This window comes from Amblyomma mixtum, chromosome 2 (genome assembly GCF_055824585.1).
Source record: "Amblyomma mixtum isolate Tamu chromosome 2, ASM5582458v1, whole genome shotgun sequence".
Taxonomy (NCBI): Eukaryota; Metazoa; Arthropoda; class Arachnida; order Ixodida; family Ixodidae; genus Amblyomma; species Amblyomma mixtum.
Genome location: NC_143013.1, coordinates 228,580,283 through 228,601,343, shown reverse-complemented (window position 1 = coordinate 228,601,343; position 21,061 = coordinate 228,580,283). Strand labels below are relative to the sequence as shown.

The 21,061-nt window shown below is 48.9% G+C and overlaps 1 protein-coding gene across 1 annotated transcript; it reads left to right on the top strand.

The window, feature by feature from the left end:
* The first annotated feature begins 943 nt into the window (after positions 1-943).
* Positions 944-19,101, top strand: LOC149362839 (techylectin-5A-like). The gene is made up of 5 exons (XM_089569828.1): positions 944-1,147; positions 3,704-3,846; positions 6,989-7,094; positions 16,598-16,765; positions 18,759-19,101. The coding sequence occupies exons 1-5, from the start codon at positions 1,018-1,020 to the stop codon at positions 19,058-19,060; spliced, it is 849 nt and encodes a 282-aa protein (XP_089425954.1). The 5' UTR covers positions 944-1,017; the 3' UTR covers positions 19,061-19,101.
* The last annotated feature ends 1,960 nt before the right edge of the window (positions 19,102-21,061 follow it).

Below are 21,061 nucleotides of genomic sequence, written 5' to 3'. Positions count from 1 at the left end.
GGGAAAAATAGGACCTACCTTGTGTCTTCCAAGAAAAATAGAAAAAGAATGGGGCAGGGCAGCTGAAGCAAGTAAGGCTTGTTAGGCAGTGAGACAATGAAAATTAAAAAAAAGTCCTTTGAACTAACTAATAATGTTTCCTTAAGTGTAGTTTTATTGATAGCAGTGGTGAAATAAAAAGCAGCATCACGCACTGAATGGAATATTTCAGAAAAAAATGTGATTCCTAGCAAATCGGCGGCGGGGGTGGGGCAGCCAGGGAGACGAGATTAAGTTAGAGGGCGAGGACAATGCGCAGGCTCTTGAGGGGTTTCCTCTCATGCAGTCGATAACGCCCTGGAAGCGGCTGGCACCGCCCGACGCCTGTCAGCGTACTTGTTCATCAAGGACACTGCATCTCCTCTCCACTTACTTCATTTCCTCGGGAGATATTTTGCTGCGCCTGGGGTGGGATGGAGTGCATTTCCGTCGCATGTCGCGAACACTCTTCTAAGAGGCGTCCAGTATTTGAAGCCAAGATTAGCGTTTGAAAGGATGGCCTCGGCGCAGCGCGCTCCTTGAAACCCACGTGGAGCTCTGTCGCTTTCGCTGGAGGCCTTGCTTTTCGTAGCTGGTAAGGCTCTTCGCTTCTCACAGTTGGTTATTAGGAAATTTCTTCATTTATGTGTTTCTCGGGCTGTTACTCCGACAGCTATGACAACATTTATTGCTGTTGTACCAATATAAAACAGTAGCAAAACACGAGAACCGCAAAAGAGCATATTTATACAGCCAAATCGGTAGCAGGAAACATTTGCAGCGATCGCGGTGCCCCACTGTTGCTTGGGTCATTACATGCCCTGCTAGCATAAGCTAATGTTTGATGTCTGTAACAGGTTTGGAGTGTCACTATTATGGGCGTTGGTTTAAGTGCTGTCTACTCTTGTGTTGTACAGAAGCTGCCCGCTGAGAGTTTGGCTATTGGAAGCCTATAGAGCTGACCAGCTGTCTGGAAGATTCGCTTGGCGTTTAGCCAGCATGGAGCTGCTCGTTGTCCTCGTCGCTGCGTTCGCAATGAGTGCGACGGCTGCTGGCACAGTGCGTCCCTCCATCGCCCAGGCGGAAGTGCACATCAAGGGCCTCATGGCGGTCCTCTCAGACATCAAGGGTAAGCCTGCTGTTCGAGTCGCTGCCTGGGCGGCATGGCAGCGGGGCGTAGCGGTGAAGCGCTTCAGTAACAGGACGGCGCAGGATCGGGTGGCAGTGGTATATTGTCTGTTGTATTTATAAAAAAAAAACAGATCAATATTCAGGTGTGGGATCAGTGTTGCATATTACTGTAAACTGTTTGTATCAAAAATTGGTGCGAACGTTAAGCTTCAGAGAGTAATTTCGTACGCCTTTGATGATGTTAACACAGCTTAATTGCTCCTGTTTCTTCACACACCACCTACAATCCTGAGCTCTTTGTCTCTACACGACCTCTCCATTTGTGCAACACGCCTTCTGGGGTTTTCAACTGGGGAGATAAATCCATTCTCCCCGTTTAACCGCGGCTGACACAGTTCAAAACCGCGCGGACCCCACCCCGTGGTCGCGAGCGCTACCGAGCGCACGCCGACCACGGCGGGCCTTGCTCTGAGGGAACAAAGGAACGACACACTGGCTGACACAAACAAGGCATTTATTGCTATAACAACAATAACGCCAGCTAGCAACAAAATACACTGAGGAATTGAGGATGTCCGACTCACCAGCACGGCTACGAGCGAACGTTCGCCCACGCTAGGGCAAAGGGAATATCTCCGAGGCCGGACGGGACGAGCTGAGGGGAACACGTTTCCACAAGAGGACGCCCGCGGCGAAGAGCGGAGCTTTGCGCGTGAACGTCCAACACGCTTCCCGGGCCCAGGGAGAAGAGAGCCCATTTTTCCTTCGCGCGCGCGCAGCAAAACGCCATCCGTGGCGCTGGTGTCGCGACGCGAGCGCCCTCCCCTGTTAGTTAAAAGTAACCGAACCGAGAGGAGTGCTTTTCGGGGGGAGCTAACAACAGTGGGGTGTGCAATGCGGGAAAACGAACGCAGGGGACGAAGGCATCCCCACAGCCTTGACCAACAACATCTTAGACCTTACTAGCAGTCCCTCAGATTAAGTCGTTCTCTCTTGCTCCCTAGAGCTGCAGTTGCGCAAGCGGTCTATGATTGCGCAGATTTCGTATAATGGGTAGGAAAATAACGGCCCCAGCAGGCACGTTGGTAGGCATATCCGGGGCGCTTTGTGACCATGCAACACGGATTGACAATGAGGATGAGAAAGAGTATTGCAGCTGTGGGTGGTCATAGCAAATTTGCTTATCTTAAATGGACCATGAAATTCTATATATTGTGGACAGGAAAAGCACGAAAGACCGGTATTCTATCACTCGTCGGCGCACCGCAAACATGTTTAAGCTGGCGCCGATCATTACGAAGAAAGCTATCAGCGATTGAAAATGACGCTCCTCCTCGGCCTCCACAACTCATGCACGCCAACGTGCCAGAGAAAAAAAGAAAACAGCTTAGCATTGCACCCGTCCGTGCCCCATCTCACCGTCGCCATCTTGATGACAAGGCTAGACCATACTGGCCGCTGATGTCATCAGGGTAGGGGTGCGCGGTGAGGTGTAGCCCTAATCGGTTGCGAGCTACTGCGAGCAGCACTTTTTAAGAATTCTTTTTAAATTGTAAGGTACACGAAGAGCTTTTAACTTAGCTTGAAAACTCAAAAAGAAGTCCTCTACTGATCTGTTTATTTAAGTATTCCAATTAAAAATGATTCAGGGTTCTTTTAATAAACAGTTAGCGATGATAGTGCTACAAACGCACCTAGTGGTGACGACACTGAGGAAGTTTTTGTGTGCTGTGCGAGTGCTCGCTGGCCGAATTTATCGTGGTGGCCGGTGCCTTGTGCTCCTTGTGTGGCTAGTGCCTGTGCCTCGTGTTGTCAGTTCTTCGGTGGTTCTACGCGCTGCGACCGCCTTCTGCTCAGTAACAACATTAATAAACACAGGAAAGACATAGGAGCGCAAACTGGACTGGCGCTGTACATGTGTCAGCGCGATCATATTTTTCCGCTCCTAAGTCATTCCTAAATACGCACCGACAAACCTAACCACAAGTACTTCTCAGTGATAAATTTCTCTGCAAGAAAATTTTAAGACGGCGGAGGCTTTTAGTGACAGCTGAAGGAAGCGCTCATGTGGAGCAACCGAGTGCATATTCATGTATTGATGCACCGCCGCCGCGGTAGCTCAGTGGTTATGGTGCTCGGCTGCTGGCCCGAAAGACGCGGGTTCGATCCCGGCCGCGGCGGCTGAATTTCTTTGGAGGAGAAATACTAGAAACCCGTGTACTGTGCGATGTCAGTGCACGTAAAAGAACCCCAGGTGGTCGAAATTTCCGGAGCCCTCCACTATGGCGTCTCTCATAGCCTTAGTCGCTTTGGGACGTTAAACCCCATAAACCAAACCAAACCATCATGTATTGATGCTGATGGAAACAAAGAAGATACACCTTTTGAATTTCCCGTAACTCAGGAGATATTCTAGGCCATACTAGATGCGTATGCCTCCGATGTGCTCGCGCAGTTTATACAAACATTAAAGAAGCTGATTTGAAACTGATATGAAATAAAGATCGTGATGCAAGATCGAATCAGACTGTGGATACGAGGACAATATCCGCAGACAACCTGCAGCCGAAGCATTGCACAGACCACCTGCACGCGGGCCAGACGACCAGCGGAGTCTACACTATCTTTCCGAGGGCGGATGCCATGGCGGGACAGGCTGTGTACTGCGACATGGAAACGGACGGGGGAGGGTGGACGGTAAGTAAATCCACATAGCTACGCGGAGAGGACTTGGTATCCTCATTATTGTTGCAGAAGGGCTGAACTTGCCATGCTGTACTGAAGAACGTTGTTTGGAGTATAGTAATTAGCCACTAATTACCTGGCTTTCTTCACCAGAACTGCCGTCGTGTTCGTAACGCGCAAGAAGGAAGCTGTTTGGTGAAAGCAGGCACTCTGTACTTTGTTGCATTACAAAACTTTCAGTGACGTTCAGCAGGATGTATATTGACTAATGCTATAGAACCAATTACCAAACTATTCAATATCTATCTATAAGCAATCTATATACATCTGATTAACAACTAATTGACAACTATCCGAGAAGTCGCCACCGTCATTCAGAAAGATCGTATTCATATGAAGCCTTTAGATTTCATATGATTGACTTTTATATATGAAGACAGTTGGCCCAGCAAAAACCTGTCGATATTCTTCCGAAAATTGGCCGCTGTCATTGAAAACGCTCGTGTTCATCGAAAGTCTCTCTACTTCCTACCATAGGCTTAGCAACAATTGGTGTAACGACGCCCTATCGGCAATGTGCCGACAATATTCCAGAGTGATTGAAGTGAACTCTGTTAATATATTCTTAGCACTCTATAACGTCGACCGAACGGCATCTACAAAAGGTGTCTAGCAACAACGTGTGACATTTCTTTGAACGTCATAACAGCGCGAGCACTTGTGGAATCTTAATTGCTGAATGGGAATAGGCTTGGGTTTGCTTTTATTGGGTTTAAGGTCCAAAGCAACTGAGGCTATGAGGGATGCCGTAGTGACTGGCTCCGGAAGTTTGACTGCTTGGGGTTCTTTAACGTGTACTCACATCACGAGTACACGGGCCACGACAGATTTCAATGGACATAGGAATGGCGGGAACTGACGGCACTGTATAATAACAATGCTGGAAATATGGTAACACTAAACGTTGTTCATGGCAACTATATTGTAAAAGGTTCAAACAGATTGGAAGAAGTGCAAAGCACACAGGCGCTAATGCATGTTTACTGTGCGCTAGAAAGTCAGATATGTTTTATTTGACATTTTAAATCCAGTCAAAGTTATAAAGCGCTGACCAAAAGTGCCTCATTTAAAAATCAGTTTCATTTAAATTCTCACGGTCCTTTATCGGAGTGAATTTTATTTTAGGCGATGGCAATGTTCTGATGTTTAACGCCTTCGCCATAGGTAATTAGGCGATTTAGACTGCTCAGGTGCACTGCATTTGCCTGCATATTTCTCGGAAGTACATGCAGTTTGGTACGATATAGCCAAAATTGGTTGAGCCACAGCGGCGAGAGTAATCGCGTTTTCTAAATTCTAAAAACTTATGTGACTGCTACTAAAAGCCGGTTAACAATAGTTAATCGCAATCATGCTCCTATCGGTAATAATGAAAAAGTCAATTTTTAGAATTAGTTAATAACTTTACTGGTTAACATCATTCACCAGGTTTTTTACATACGCAAACTTTGGTATTACTATGCCGCAAAAAGCTTCTCGTTACGTCAGAAACCCCACTTTTAGAATTTAGTGACCAGCTTACCTGAAACACTGGTATATACTCCCGCGAATGTTTGCAGTCTTTGTTCATTCTTCAAAGCTGCCAGCACGCCGCTTTATCGCGTTGTGATGCAAGACACGCCCAGATTTTTCTCGATTGATCGCATCCAGGCGGAGCCGATTCTACTTTGTTGCAGAGTGTTGTAGTAACTTTCCAAGCTTTACCTCGAAAGTTCGCCATCAGCTTTAAAAAGAGCCTGACCGAGAGAGGCCGGCATTCTGTTCGACGACCGCCGAACACGCTTGCTGCTACGCCGCCACCGAGTGATTATGTTCTTTGCGGGTGCAAGTCAGCCCAAATAAAGAGTTTCGTTTAGAAGCCATTCCCGCTGTTTTCCTGTTCGCCGACTGCAGTCACCACAACGTGACATCTGATGGAGCTGCTGACCTGCTATCCAGCTATGCCCCTCACGATGAAACCTGGCTCACAGCCAACGCCCGTCGTGCTTCGCCAGCGCCGTGAGCCACCGACTTCCCGTGGACAACCACACGACGATGTGGAAGACTGGCTGGACATGTATGTACGACCGGGTGGCAGCGCTGAACGCCTGGGACAACAGCGCTAAGGTTCGAAATGTATATTTTGCATTGGACGGCACTGCCAGAACGTCGTTTGAGAACCACGAATCTTTCCTCACGGCCTGGGCGACCTTCTAGAAGCAGCTAGTGGGTACATTCAATTGCGCCGTACCGATGGAAAGAGCGGAGGTCCTGCTGCAGTCACGAATTCAACACCCAAACGAAACCGTAACTGCGTATGTGGACGAAATGAACCGCCTTTTCAGGCGCTCCAACCCTGACATGACTGAGGAAAAGAAGCTCAACTTTCTGATGCGCGGCATAAAATAGAAACTGTTCGCCGGTTTGATCCGAGATCCTCCAAACACCGTCGCGAGTTTGCCGTTGAAGCTTCTACCACTGAAAACACCCTTGACGCCCGAACCCGTCACTACAACCGAACACTTCAAGTGCTGACGGCAACATCCCAGAAGATACCCTTGCATGCGGAGATAACCTGTGAGATTTGATATCCAAAACTTCCACAACAATGTGGGCAGGTAGGCAGCCTGGCACAGATCATGCTTCAGACAGACAGACAGACAGACAGACAGACAGACAGACAGACAGACAGACAGACAGACAGACAGACAGACAGACAGACAGACAGACAGACAGACAGACAGACAGACAGACAGACAGACGGACGGACGGACGGACGGACGGACGGATGGACGGACGGACGGACGGACGGACGGACGGACGGACGGACGGACGGACAGACACGGACGGACTGACAGACAGACAGACGGACGGACTGACAGACAGACAGACAGACAGACGGACGGACGGACGGACAGACCAGGGCTAATGCAGGGAATGCGCACTATAATTGCTCTCGCACTAAAATGTGGTCCATATATGTGATTTCTGTGCTCGTTTTTAAGCCAGAAAACAGTGAGTTTTCGGGTCGCAAGTACTTTCGTACTGATGCTGAAAGTGCAGCGCTGTAACCTTTGTAATTCGGAAGTATTATCACCACTTCTTGCTTGCGCAGGTGATCCAAAGGCGCGGTCAGTTCCGCAATCGAGCCTATTACTTCTACAGAAACTGGACGGAGTACGCCACTGGCTTCGGTGACCCATCCAAGGAGTACTGGATTGGTAAGAAATTGTGTATACCCATGTTACGCGCTTTAGTACATGTGGATCAATTGTCAATCCAAGCGGCATAGTGCCATAGACAAAAAAATTTACACACTTAACTACGATAAAGTTAATCCAGCAGTTAAACAAGAATATGAAGTCAAATGTTTTAGGGGCATCCCCCGAGGTGGAGTAGATAACTACGAGTTATTACTCATTGAGTAATTACTTCTTTGGTACAAATCTACTCCATTTTAGGCTATTCCCCTAAAACATTTGACCAAAAGTTCTGTAGTTCCGGCAGCGTCATCGCTTCGGTGGACGCGGTTGTTGCGACGCGTGTCATCTCTTTCACTCTTTCCTTTATCTTTTAACTCTCCTCTATCTGCACGTGCCACCGGTGGTGGCTCGACTCGAGCCAGTCGGCAGGCCCATGCACTTTCATCCTTGTCTCAGTCACAACAACAACAACACTTCGAGTTATTGATCAATTCACTCTAGCGCTACCATAAGCTTGCCGTCCCGGTTAGCTCAATTGGTAGAGCAACTGCTCCAGTGAAGTGGTGGTCCCGGGTTCGAACCCGGAACCAGGACGAATTTTTCTTTAACTATGAAGTTTCTGAGAAAGCTGTATAGCTTTCCTTTGTAGCCGTATGGCTGCGCTCGGGTGGATGTCAATGAGTATATACTGCCTTATCAAGAATTTGAAGTCTGGAGGTTTGAGTATAGTAGTTTGTTTGACTAAAAGTATTTCTATTTACGGCATGTCTGGGTCTACCTATTTGTGAGTCAAAGGAACCTTGTGGCATACGTAGGCTTACGCGCTAGAAAGCCTGAATGTGGTGGTGCATTTAATAAGAGGTATAAGGAGAATAACGCTTCTTCTATAGTTGGGCTCATGCTAAGGCTACTGCTGTAGGCCAAGCGCCACAGCTAACTATATCCAAATATTAAAAATATACAGAAGAAAATAGCAGAATACTCAACGTACATTGACTTTTTTACCGTAGAAAAAAAATCTAAATATAGGAAAAAAATATGGCACGTGAAAACGCGGTTAAGCGCCGCGACAGGGGCACTCCCAAATCTGGAATGCCTTCATTTCGTTTGATATATGCCCGTTTGTGAGGGGAGAAAGCAATTGTGGCCGCTGGCGGCAAAATTGAAAGTGACACTTTCGATCTGACCGCGTTCAGGGAGAGAATTGGCGGGCGCGCCGAATTCCCGCAATCATACGCAGGCGGAAATGCTAAGCATAGTTCCTGTCATTGGTCGCAAGTATCTTCCGTCGAGCCGGAGAAAGAAATGCCGCGACCGTCTGGGAGACGCTGAAATAGCGAGAATTAGCTGTTCAGTAGCGTCATCTATCGTCCATGCGATGCATTGCCACTTGTTCAGGCTACTTTTCATACCTTGCGGCGAGCGGGCGCCTACGGTAGCCTTGTAGTCGGATATTTTTTACCAATTTGGTCCTAAAAGTTTTTCGATCTTTTGGAGGGCCATTTTTCCTTACCTCAAGGCGGCAGGTGGCCGATCACCATGAGGTATGAAATTGTGAGCTGCCGAGTGCTGACGATATGGCTGCCTTGTTTAACCTAACCATAAAAAAAATGTTAGCCTAATTAGACAATATTGGTGTCTAAATGTCCTCCTACTCTTCGAGTCCGTTATGATTATCCATTAGTTAGATCATTGCGTTATCGATTAGTTAATTATAAGCAATTAAATATAAGCCTAACCGCAACTAAATATTACCGTCATTAGTTAATTTTGGTGCATATCCTGTTCTAATCCTAGAGAGGATTCCAAATATGTAATTCGTTTTATTATGCCTCAATAATTACCGAGTTCAAAGTGAACAAACGTAGTCACATGACTACTTAGTTATGATGTCACAAAATCAGTGACGTCAGCTATCACCATTTTGATATACTAATGACGTCACAAATAAATCACCGATTGGGTGCCTATATCGATTTAGTACAAGGCCGCCATCTTGAATTTCTCGGACAGAAAATTTCGTGCCGAAGGGTGTCAGGTGCATGGAAAGACAACACACCAGATGCGAGACGCCAGCCGCGAAACGCCGTCCAGCGACTAGGAAAGCGCGGCCAGGTCACAAAGTATTACTTTTAATTTTGCCTCCATCGCCCAGTGCATTCTTATTGCCCCGTAACACTCGTGGCACCACTGAGCGTCGCTACTTTCCGGAATCCCAAATATTAAACCACCAGTAAACACCTGAGACAACTTTGCGCGGTTTCTCCAAAATGTATTAAAACACTGTGGTCGAGGAGCGCCAAGGCATGGTGTTTTTGCTGTTGTGACTGGGAGAAGGATGAAAAGGAAATTGCACGGGCCTGCCTATTGGCTGCCGCGTGCAGATAGAGGAGAGTTAAAAGATCAGAGGAAATACATAAAAGAAAAGAAAAGACGCGCGTCGCAGCAACCACCGCGTCCGCCGAAGCGGACGCTGCTGGACAAACCGATAAGATAAGTTTATTTGGACTCTCGATCAAAAGGGGACATCCGTCCCTCTACAAAAACAGAGATACATTGCGGCAACTGACGTCGCCCTATGCACACACACTCACAGGGAACGTAAGTGTCCAAAAACAAAAAGTGTCCAAAAAAGTTCTAGTGGATCCAGCACGCCGGGTTGAAAACCGCGCACAAACAACGCGCACGAAAGATAGCGCGCGAACAACGCTCATCACACTTAATATGGCAAGGGCCGCACCGTAACACAGATAAGCGGCCGAAGCCGCGATCGCTCCACCACCTCCCCCCCCCCCCCCCCCCCTCCTAGGCGTGGTTACGTAGAACATGTAGAATGTATCTTATATTTTGCGGGCTTTACTTTCAATGCGCAAACACAAATCTGTAGCCTACATCAAAATAGAAACTGATGAATTAGACGCTTTATGAGGTGGTCTACAATTCGGCACTCGAATACTTCCTCAAAACTCAACATCTAAAGTTATAGCCTTCAATTCATCTAAACATTCAATTGAACCAAATATAAAAATTTTTGAAGACACTTCGGAAATTCTAAAGTGTGCTTGGCGAAAGCCTTGTGGTGAACCCACTGCCGCTTCCCCGGACCGCTTTGCGCGTGGTCGGCTTCCCGCCTGTGCGGTATTTTTTTAAAGCATAGAATGCTTTTAGCTCCCGTTGTCGGCAGTGTGGTGACGTCACGCCGAGACCGAGAGCCAATATCCGGGAATTCCACTCATACAGGCACTGAATGCGACACATCCGGGAGCTGAAACGAGAGCATCCGGGCACCGTACGGGATTTTTTTATTTCGTTTCCTCAAACACCGTCGCGTTCAAAGGGTGGTGGGGGTGAAAATATTTTAATGAAATAGTTTAGGAGGTTGTAGCGGTGGTTAGAGCTCTCAGTCGGGAATCCCATTAGGCGTAGGCTGCTGTCCGGGCTCTCTCTATGAGTTGCTTTTGCCTCTTTTCACCCGAAATGGTCAGAGCTGCCTCCCACCCCTCCTGCGTTGGCTGGTTATTAACAGTGATCGCCAGATTTTGTTGGCAGGCCCATACCATATATATGGTACAGGTCCGCCTTCTCTCCGCAGAATTTGCATTGTGAGTCAAATGACTCCGGGTCTATGGCATGTAGTCTTCGTGGGTTGTTTTGTTGGTCTGTAGGTTTCGGAGGTGTTCCTCCCCTTTATCTAGTGTCTTAGCCGGCGAGGGTAGACCGGACGGAATAATTATAAGTGCTGAAGTATGTCATTGTAAGTTAGTAGTGGGGTAGGAGGTTCCACGGCATCCGTACTGGGCGCCCGAGGGAGAAATGCTCGGGCTGAGGCATGTGCGCTCTCGTTCCGTGGGATGCCCTGATGACCTGGTACCCATATTAAGTGTTTTTGGGGGGGTTGGTAGCCACGGGTGTAGCTATCTTGCAGGATTTTAGCTGCTAGCGGTGCGACCCTGCCCCTGAGGTAATTGCGATATGCTGTCTGTGAATCTGTGAGAATGTATTCTGAGCTTGTGTGTGTGGCAGCTAGAGCAATCGCCACTTCTTCCGCAGCCAGTACGTCCTAGCTAGCCAGTACTAGTCCGTCGACTGTTGTATTTTGATGCACTACCGCGACGGCCGTCATTCCCTGCTCGGGACCCGCGCCATCGACATAGAACACGCCCTCGCCCCCGCCGTAGTGCCTTTTCATGGCTTCGGCTCGTGCTTGTCGTCTTGACTGGTGAGAATCGGGGTGCATATTCCTGGGTAGTGGAGCTGGCTTGAGTTGTCCACTCCATGAGGCTAGGATGTTGGTTTTGGTGTCTAGCTGTCGGGGCCAACTGATGTTTAAATCACTATGGACTTGTCGGCCAGTCCGAGTTGTGGACAGCCGTACCACCTGCGCCGTAAGGTGTGCCTCTATCAGCTCATCTATCGTGTTGTGCACACCCAGTCGGTCCGAAACTACGGCTCGTGAGCAAGTCGCCAGGATGGTCGCGTTCAAAGGGCAAGGCATAGGGCCGAACGGGTGGTGGAGTTCCGTGGACTGCCTGGCAGCGCTACAATACGCTGTCGCGTTCCACTCCTAAAGGCGAAGCTTAAGCGTCATTAATTAGCAGTTAATTAGTATTTAGTCATTAATCAGTACTTAGTCACTAAATAGTAATTGGTCTTTACTTCGTCATCAATTATGTGTGACTTAATCCAGTGATGACGTCACCAGTGTCACATAGGCAAATTGGTGCGGAAAACGCTTTCGCCTCTATGCACTTTAGAGTTTCAAACGCGCTGCATATACATTCTTGTCAGGCCTGCGTCTCGTCGTGCTTTGATGTGGTGTGTTGAACACTAGACCCATTTCAAGATTTTGACTAGTACCATCTACAACCAATGTGCTATGCCCGTAAACACTTCATGCTTACTGTACTCTCGGTTACGGGACAGGCAGAGATTTTTGAAGCGAAAAGCTTCACTAGGCTAGTCAACACCGAGGCTAGCGTGGGCCCCGTCGTCAGAAAAAGCCGCAGGTGCGCGCGTGCGAACTGCGTGACGTCACGTTGGACAGCCGAACCGCGCCGTAAGGGAAGGAAAATGAAAAGAAAATTGGTTTTAAGGAAAGGAAACGACGCCTGTCTCTCTCATATCTCGGTGGATACCTTGAACCGCGCCGTAAGGACCTTGAGGAAAATGAAATGAAATGGAAATTGGATTTTAAAGAAAGGAAATACCTGTCTCTCATATCTTGGTGTACACCCGAAAGGAGTGACGTCACATGCTGCACAAATAAAAAAATAAATAAAAGAAAAGCAGTGCGTGAGGAACCACTCATATCTCGGTGGATACCCGAACCCCGCCGTAAGGGACTTAAGGAAAATAAAATGAAATGAAAATTGCTTTTAAGGAAAGCAAATGCCTGTCTCTCATGTCTTGGTGTACACCCGAGAGGAATGCAAGCCACAGTACATGTCGCTAAAGCACCGTATTCACTACACACGCGGCTCCTCCTCCGCCTTGCCGCTGCTTTTCGCTTCGAGATATCCAGGCTTAATCTTAGCTAAGCCACAGCCAATTTTATGCGAAGCATACTAAAATAGCCCAACCCAGCTCCTCGAGCGCGGCGGTGTCGTTACCATTGACCTTTCGTGACCTCCATGTCATACCACGTGATGCGTGACGTCACATCAGATGAAAAACGGGGGCCCAACTCCCGCCGTCGCGCGAGGCGTCGTGACCAAGGATGACCACGTGGTGCGTGACGTCACAGCAGATGAGAAACGGGGGCCCAGCTCGCGCCGTCGCGCGAGGCGTCGCGACCAAGGAGGACCACGTGATGCGTGACGTAACGACATAGGAGAAACGGGGCCCCAGCTCGCGCCGTCGCGCGAGGCGTCGCGACCAATGTGTTTCCTGCTTCTGCCGCTAGGTGCGCTGTAGTGAACACGTGATGCTGGAGCGGCGGTATAGACCAGAATTTTGAGCCTCTCCCGGGCGCGGCCATTTTGCACCGACTGGCGCGCCGCGGTGCGGGCGTTTCTTTGGGGACTGCGGGGCTGCGGCAGTTCCGCGGCCGCGCCGGCATATAGCCGCGCTTCGGGCGCCAAAAAAACATTGTCGAGCATACTTCCGCTGCGTGGTTCTGTTGCAGGAAGTATTTACGTTATCAAAGCGAAAACGTTGACGCGTTTTAATGACATTTAGTTTGACATTCAGGTTAATTGTGCCGGCGCTTAGAACGCGGTCGTGCTGATATCGAATTCCGTCTTGGTGCTCCACCGCAAAGAAAACTTTTTGTTCAATATCAAGTATTAGGTGTGCGGCTAGCATGCGCTTCCAATTCCCATGCACTCTTCTTTCCTGCCGGCCGGCCATAAAGCCCCCCCCCCCTTCCACAAACAGCTTTCTTGTCGCCGCGCCAGGTTATCAACAAATTACCGCTGTGAGCTCACTGAGCCGCAGCGCCTACAGAAAACAAATTTTGTCATGGTTTATCCAACCTGGTGCATAAAAACGTACTTTCGCTTAATTTATCAAAGCTTGAATAGATATGAGCAGCTAATCCAGCTTTCACTAATTCTGAGGTCTGAAGTCGCGTTATTTTATTCAGGAGCTCTAGCCGTTTGGCTAAGTATGGAAAATGTAATGAAATCGCGCATAGTATTTTCCTATGAATAAGGTAGATACCGCACCGCTGCAGTGGCTCAGTGGTTACGGCTCTCGGCGCTGGCCCAAAAGACGCGGGTTCGATCCCGGCCGCGGCGGCCGAATTTCGATGGAGGCGAAATTCTAGAGGCCAGTGTACTGTGCGATGTCAGTGCACGTTAAAGAACCCCAGGTGGTCGAAATTTCCGGAGCCCTTCACTACGGCGTCCCTCATAGCCTGAGTCACTTTGGGACGTAAAACCTTAATAAACCAAACCAAACTAGTGTAGATACCAAGAGCAGAAAGATACTATAGATAAACCTTTACCCCCCATATCCCTCTGACATGCGTGCCGAAAAAGCAGCTGAAATCGGTAGCGGTCGTGCTTACAATCCTGTGCATAAAATGTGTTTAATGGGAACAAGAGCAAGCTCAGCTCAAGGATGCCGAACACGTACTGGTGATAGAAAACACGTGCTCCGTCGGGACAACCTTCAGTCTGCAGCTCGCCTATCCAGTTACTACTCCACTGAGTCAAATCAATAGATCTACATTCTGATGCATAAAATTATCATAGATGATATCGCACGTAAAAGGCGACAACAAACGACACGACACAGCGCAGAAATCTGCGTTGAAGTGCCGGTTTCCAGTCCGTACACTACCTGGTCGACTACCCTCGGATGTCACGTTAACGAGTAACTGCGCACAAGATAACCGCAGTACTGTCTGGAAGAGGGAAAATGTGAGTAGTGACGCACAGCACACACCCTCATACGTTAGCTGATGGAGCACGACAACGACCGAAGCGAACACGTAAACATGCGTTCTACGCGCGGCGCCGGCGCGACCCGCAGTCCCTCGGGCCGCGCGCGCCGACAGATGGCGACTGGTGTCGAGAGTAGGAGCGCGCCCGCAGCCTGCGTGCGAGGGTAAAAAAATCTGGTCTATGCAAGGGAAGGGGGTGCGCCTGCCTCTGCTAGGCGTACACGGGATAGAGATGCCTCCTGGAAACAGGGCTGCTCGTTGGAATGAGAAGCAAAAGTTGCGGCGTGCTACAGAGACTGATGAAGAGCGTTACAACGTCTAGCCAAGCGGCTTGCTCGATATGCAACTCGGCGACAATATGCTTCGCATCTGACTGGGCTTAACCTAAGCTAAGCCTCAGCCATTTTTTTTTGTCTTTGGCGAGTGCGTTCGTTTTTTTTTTAAGCGAAAAGCTTCACTACGAGGGTCATACGCCGGGTATGCTGCAAAAGACATATTCTGCGCATGCGCGAAACCGAGTGAAGTCACGCGTATCGCTGGTGGCCGCCGACTCCGTATTAAAAAAAAGAATAAAAATAATCACAGAAACAAAAATAAAAAGAAATGGAAAATAAAACATTACAAATAAAAAAAACAAATAAAAGTCAAGCAGTGCGCCAGGAAACACACACATATTGGCGGACAACCGAACCACGCCGCAAGGGAAGAAAAATGAAAATTGGTTTAAAGGAAAGGAAACGACGCCTGTCTCTGATATCTCGGTGGATACCCGAACCGCGCGGTAAGGGCCTTAAGGAAAATTAAATGCAATAAAAATTTGTTTTAAGGAAAGGAAATGCCTGTCTCTCATATCTTGGTGTACACCGGAAAGGAATAGATATAGATACCACAGTATGTGTCTCTAAAGCAACCTACTAAGACAGCACCGTATTCACTACACGCGCAGCCCCTTCGCCTCCGTACAGGCAGTGTGTGGACGGCCGAACGCCTCCACCGTTATCGTGGTGCTCCCAGTGCATTGTGCGCGAACTGCGACAGCCATGACGTCAAACCAAGCGTAACTGAACCTTTTCGCTTGTATATCCAAGCTTAACCACAGCTAAGCCACTGCGAAATTTTATTATAGTGTTTTAGAGCGCAGCTCTTTGGCGCCCGTTTTGCGGCGTCGCCGTCGCCGTCACCCGTTCGGCGTTCATGTTCATTGGCGTTGGCGTTGGCGTTTTACACTCCGATCATTTCAAGGAAACGAAGTGCGCAAACTGGCTCCCTTGGTCAGTGGACACCTGAATCGCGCTGTTGTGTTGTTGATGCGTCCTTATGAGCCGTTGCCTAGAAACCGCCGTGGTGGACACGCGAACCGCACAGTACAGGAAGGGAGGAACTGGGAGTGAAAGAAGAAAGACAAAGAGGGGCCGTAGTGAAGAAAATGAAAATTGTATTTGTTGAAAGGAAATTATGCAGTAAACGTCTCGCATATCTCGGTGCACACCCGTCATTCGTTTGTAGAAGGAGGGAGGAAGTGGGAGTGAAAGAAGAAACAGAAAGAGAGCCCCCCCCCCCCTCCCCCTCGTAATGAAGAAAATGAATTTGAGGAAAGGAAACTACGGAGGAGGTTGCGCCGCTGCCCTGAGGAGAGGCCACAGTTGGCACGATTCCAGCGTGCGGATGGACACCGCGAGTATGGAATGACGCAGCGAGCATGAGCCATTAAACGCTTTCGCCTTAAAATTCCTCCGAATTAATACACACATCGGTGAACAATATGGTAGACGTTGCTTTCAGATACTGTGTCTCAGTATAGTTTCCAGCCATGGCTAAAGCTGGCTGGTACATTTGTCTGTTAGATCCCTATAAAAGGGAGGCGCAGATCGGAACTGAAGAGAACAGACTTTTTAAGTGGAGAGCTCTTACGGACGTTGTTTTCATTATGGATAGCGTCAAAGACGACTCCACGGTGTGAGCACCTACTGAATTCATACCATTGTTATTTTATTTGTGAATCTGAGCTAGTGAATTCTGCTCATCTGCTTTCGTTGTGCTTAGGTTATAACGCTAAAATTCTTGCTCGCGAGCATGTTGCGTTGTAGTGCACTGACCTAGATATTGAATCACCATGTTCGTTCTGCGCGGACAGGAAACGAGGCGTTGCACGCTCTGACGTCGGTTCCGGGTGGCATGGAACTCAAAGTGGTCCTCAGGAACGGCACGGGTGAGACAGCCTCTCTTGACTACGAGAGCTTCCGCGTTGGCAGTGAAGAGGAGCTGTTCAGACTGGAGCTGGGAGAATTCCTTGGTCCACCTGGTACGTACAAGCAGTCAATTGGCAAAAATGTCCTGACAGGGGAAAAAGGAGAGAGCTGGAAGAACAAACTTCCATGAAGCTCTAAAGGGAACGTTACTATATTATTCAGTAATCAGGGTAATGTATAAGCCCATGTCCATGTTTTGTGTTGATGTCTACATGGTGGCTATAATAATGCAAGTAGAAATTAATTGCTACGAGAGTCAATTCTCTCGACGTGGGTCGGTGCTGCTCGCTGCTGCTTGCTGCTGGCGGTGCTGAATGCTGCTTCTTGTTGTTGCTTGCTGTGGCCGCTGCAGACTGCTTGCTGTTGCATGATGCCTGTTTCTGCTGATTTCTGCATGATGCTTGCTGTTGCTTGATGCCTGTTTCTGCTGATTGCTGCATGATGCTTGCTGCAGCTGCGGCTACTTCTGCTGTCTGCTTGCTGCTGCTTGCTTCTGATTATTGCGGCATGATTCTCATCGCGGCTCCTGCTGTTTCTGCTGTAAAATGCTTGCTGCTGCTACTTCCTGCTGTATGATGCTTGCTGCTGCTGCTGGCTGTTGGTTTCTGCTTGTGCAGTTGCTGCGGCTGAGGAAGAATTATTTGCCCACTTCTGTTGCCTGTTTTTCTTTGTCGAGGAACGATATCGTCCTCAAGGCATGCTGCAGTAGCAAGGGTGTTTTTTGACATCGGTAAATAAGTGGCTCAAAGCCCATATTTATGAAAGCGAGTGTTAAACCTTCGAAGTCACTTCATTCAAACTTACCTTTAATTCAGACAGACATTTGGCTTCTTCGAACTCAGCCATGTTTTGATGACAGAGGATGGTAAATCTAAAGCATAAGGCATTGAATGGTAAACTGTAAGATACAGAGGCGGCATGCCACGGCCGCCGGTCCAGCATTAAGGCTCATCTCCATGGACACATCCGAGGCACAGGAGCGCAGCGCCTACGCGCCCAGCGCCGCGTCGCGACAAGCGTCGAAAAAGATATGCAACTTAATGGCCTGTCGCCTCCCGTCGCTCGTATAATGGCGCTCGCCTCATCTCAGTGAAGAAAACGGCGCGAAGGGCCGTACAGAATGCCGGGCGAACTGCGTTTTCTGATTGGTTACACCGACCGGAAACCAGCGAGCCACTTCCGGAGCCAGCGCGAGCGCTGCGCGAGTATCTGACTTGGACAGATATTGGCCACGCGCCAGCGCCAGCTAGCGCCTGCGCCTGGCGCACGCGCAGACCGGCTCCAGCGTACGCTCTAGGCGCTGCGCTCGTGCGCCTCGGATGGGCCCATGGAGACGCGCCTTTAGGCGGCCGCGCCATGGCAATGAAGCGTGTGACTGTTTTGATAGCACAATATTCGAGATGGCTCCGTGGGCGTGCGTTGGTTCCCATTATCTGCTATCTGTGTCTGCAACCTGTAGCATAGTTGTCGCGGTGGTGCACAGGTTATTGTTACAGCCTCGGTGAAGCAAGGACGATTCGCACCGATGTGGCAGACTTCGAAGGCCGGCCAGTACTATTCAATAGTGCCTACCCAACGTTCACATTCGCGCGGAATGTTTTTTTACAGTAGGAGCAAGGTGCATGCACAAATTCGAATTTCGTATCATTTTCGGTAATCTTCGGTCCATTTCCCATGACGTTCTTTACATTGGGCCATATTTTGATGCCTGTAATTTCTTTAATGAGTCCATTGTCATTTCGTATACTTTTGCTAATTTTCAGTCTTTTTCCCATCACTTTATTTAGATTCAGCCGTATTTTGATGCCTCTTATTTCTTTATTGAACAGTATTCAACAGTTTGCACTTTTTGGTTCTGAATGTTTCGACGGAGAGGGTGGACTCTTTCTTGAAGTGTGTGCCTAGACGGAATAAATGCTGTAGAGTCCTAGCGTGGCTTGAGAGGCGCTTTAGTACTTAAATCATGTGCTAACATATATAAGATGCTTCTTGATGCCGTGGCAGGAATGCTTTCCTGTTAGCTATAATATACCGTGTTACACGCAGGCTGGGACGGGCTGAGGAGCAGCAACATGTGCGGTTTCAGCACTTTCGACCGGGACAATGACAATTCGCTGGAGAACTGCGCCGTGAAATTCCGCGGAGCGTGGTGGTACAGCAACTGCCATTCGTCCAACTTGAACGGCCTGAACCTGAATGGCAAACACGACAGTTACGCTGATGGTATCGAGTGGAGTTATCGAGCGGATCCCCACCCACTCGACCACTACTCCTACCCCAGCGTCCACATGATGATCCGTCCTGCTGGATCGCATACAATGGTCAAAACCCTTGAACCATCTAAATAATTTCTATAGACATATTATTTTCGCTCACACCACAGACAGAAATATACACTTAGTAATGCTGTTATATTTAAACGCACCACTACACTGTCATAACTTTTGATTTGTGAGCGGTGTTTTTTCTGATTTGTCCATGTTTTATACATGTTTTCACCCGTGATGCGGAACATGCCGGCTCGATATTGATTATTTTGTTATGTGTTTTAATATTTCTAATTTAAATGTTCAATCGCTCTTACGTTCCCTTTAGTTTTTGATGGGAAAAGAATGCCTGCATATTTCAAAACGTGATATATTTCTCCTTTTGTTAGCTCACCTGCTGTGGTCTTCGATTTAGAGTGTCACTATTGTAAATAAATAATTAAAAGTTTCTTTCACATCCTGACATGTTTACTGACTGCTTATAGAAACTACCTTCAAAACTCTCGCAACTTTGACAGAACCCACCTGGTTGAATTATTGCTGTCTTCTTGAACATAGAAATTTCGACTGGCTTGAGTACCTAGGCATAATAGTCATACTTGGAAATGATTGTTCTTATACATTACGCAAGGCGCTCCAGACGATACCTGTCATGGGCCAACCGTACGGCTTCTCCTGCCAAACGAATTTAATAGGACCTCGAATTTCGACGGAGGCGATATTCTACAGACCCGTGAACTGTGCGATGTCAGTGCACCCCAGGTGGTCGAAATTTCCGGAGCCCTTCACTACGGCTTCTCTCATAGCCTGAGTCGCTTTTGGGACCTTAAACCCCATAAACCAACCGACCACATAATACGACCAAAATTAGCTGCGGTTTAACTGCTGTTGAACCTGGTTAGTGGGAGAAAGCAGTGTTGCATCGGGCAACTAGACGCGACTTGACATCTGTAACATTGAGTGTGGTCGGGACACTGGAGAGGCAGTGCACCCACCCTGCCACCTTGGCAGGTGGCAGTTTAATCGGGGATGGCTAGAGGTTGCTCACCGAATGAACGCTCCGGCCTATTGCTGCAGCGCCGCGCGCAGGCCTAAAAAGTCCAACCCAACGCGGAAGGACTGGGAGGTGACCCTCGTCGGTTGCGACGACTTAAGACGGGGACACATGTGCGAAAAGTGCGTGCGATTCGCTGCGGCGCGTCGTTGCGACCGTCGTCGCAACGAACGATCGCAGCTCGTCACCTGCGTCCAACCTGCTGGATGTCAACGACGAGCCGCAGTCTTCTAGGTGGTGTTGGCCGCGCGCGGCAAACGCAACGACGGGAAGCGGGAGCCAATGCGAGCGCGGAGAGCGGCAGCGTCATGATGACGTAGAGCGCTGCTCAGAGCGCTCGGGGCCGAGCCACGCCGGGCCGGTCTGCGAGCTTTGATGCCGGCCGCCGGCGACGGAAAAACGCGCGAGTATTGTTTGTTAACGTTCTGTCGAACATATCTTTTATTATGGCACGAGTTCGCAGTAAAGCGATGCAAATATTAGGCATTTTCATTATAGCAAAGGCGACTTCCGAAGCGCCGTCAGCTGTGGCTTCGATGCGAAACCAGCTAGGCCTAGCGACGACTAGGGAAGCCGGGACCAGCGCGCAGTTCGTCGCCCGGCGTTGCCGTCGGCGGTGTCGTTGCCGAAAGATCCTCTTTTGCACAGGTATATTGTCGTTGCTCGAATCTAGGAAGTATCCTCTCTGGTATCACGGCTGTTCTGTATTTTCTTGTGCGAACGTAGTACGCCGAGCATGCCGGCCGGCCGGCCGGCCGGCGTGGATCCCGTCTGCCGGCGTCATAAAAACGAGCTAAAGTGTGTTCTTGACTTAAATAATAAACCCTGGGATAAGAAATGTGAAAAATGTGTCATTTTTGAGGATCGCTGACCCATACTGAGCTGCTGGTAAAGGTAACGACTGTGATACGACCAAACTTCTTGCCGCAACCGCCTCGCAGCTGCCGCTGGCTCGACGTTAGGGTCCGGCTCGGCTGGCGCCCGCTCGCTTCGCTGCTGATGGCGTCGCGGAAATTGACCATACTATT

What these genes read in the sequence shown, in the direction of transcription:
- LOC149362839 (XM_089569828.1), top strand. Translation starts at nt 1,018, where the DNA reads ATGGAGCTGCTCGTTGTCCTCGTCGCTGCGTTCGCAATGAGTGCGACG. An exon ending in CGGACGGGGGAGGGTGGACG is followed by an intron (nt 3,847 to 6,988) that starts GTAAGTAAATCC and finishes TTGCTTGCGCAG; the next exon opens with GTGATCCAAAGGCGCGGTCA. An exon ending in ATCCAAGGAGTACTGGATTG is followed by an intron (nt 7,095 to 16,597) that starts GTAAGAAATTGT and finishes CTGCGCGGACAG; the next exon opens with GAAACGAGGCGTTGCACGCT.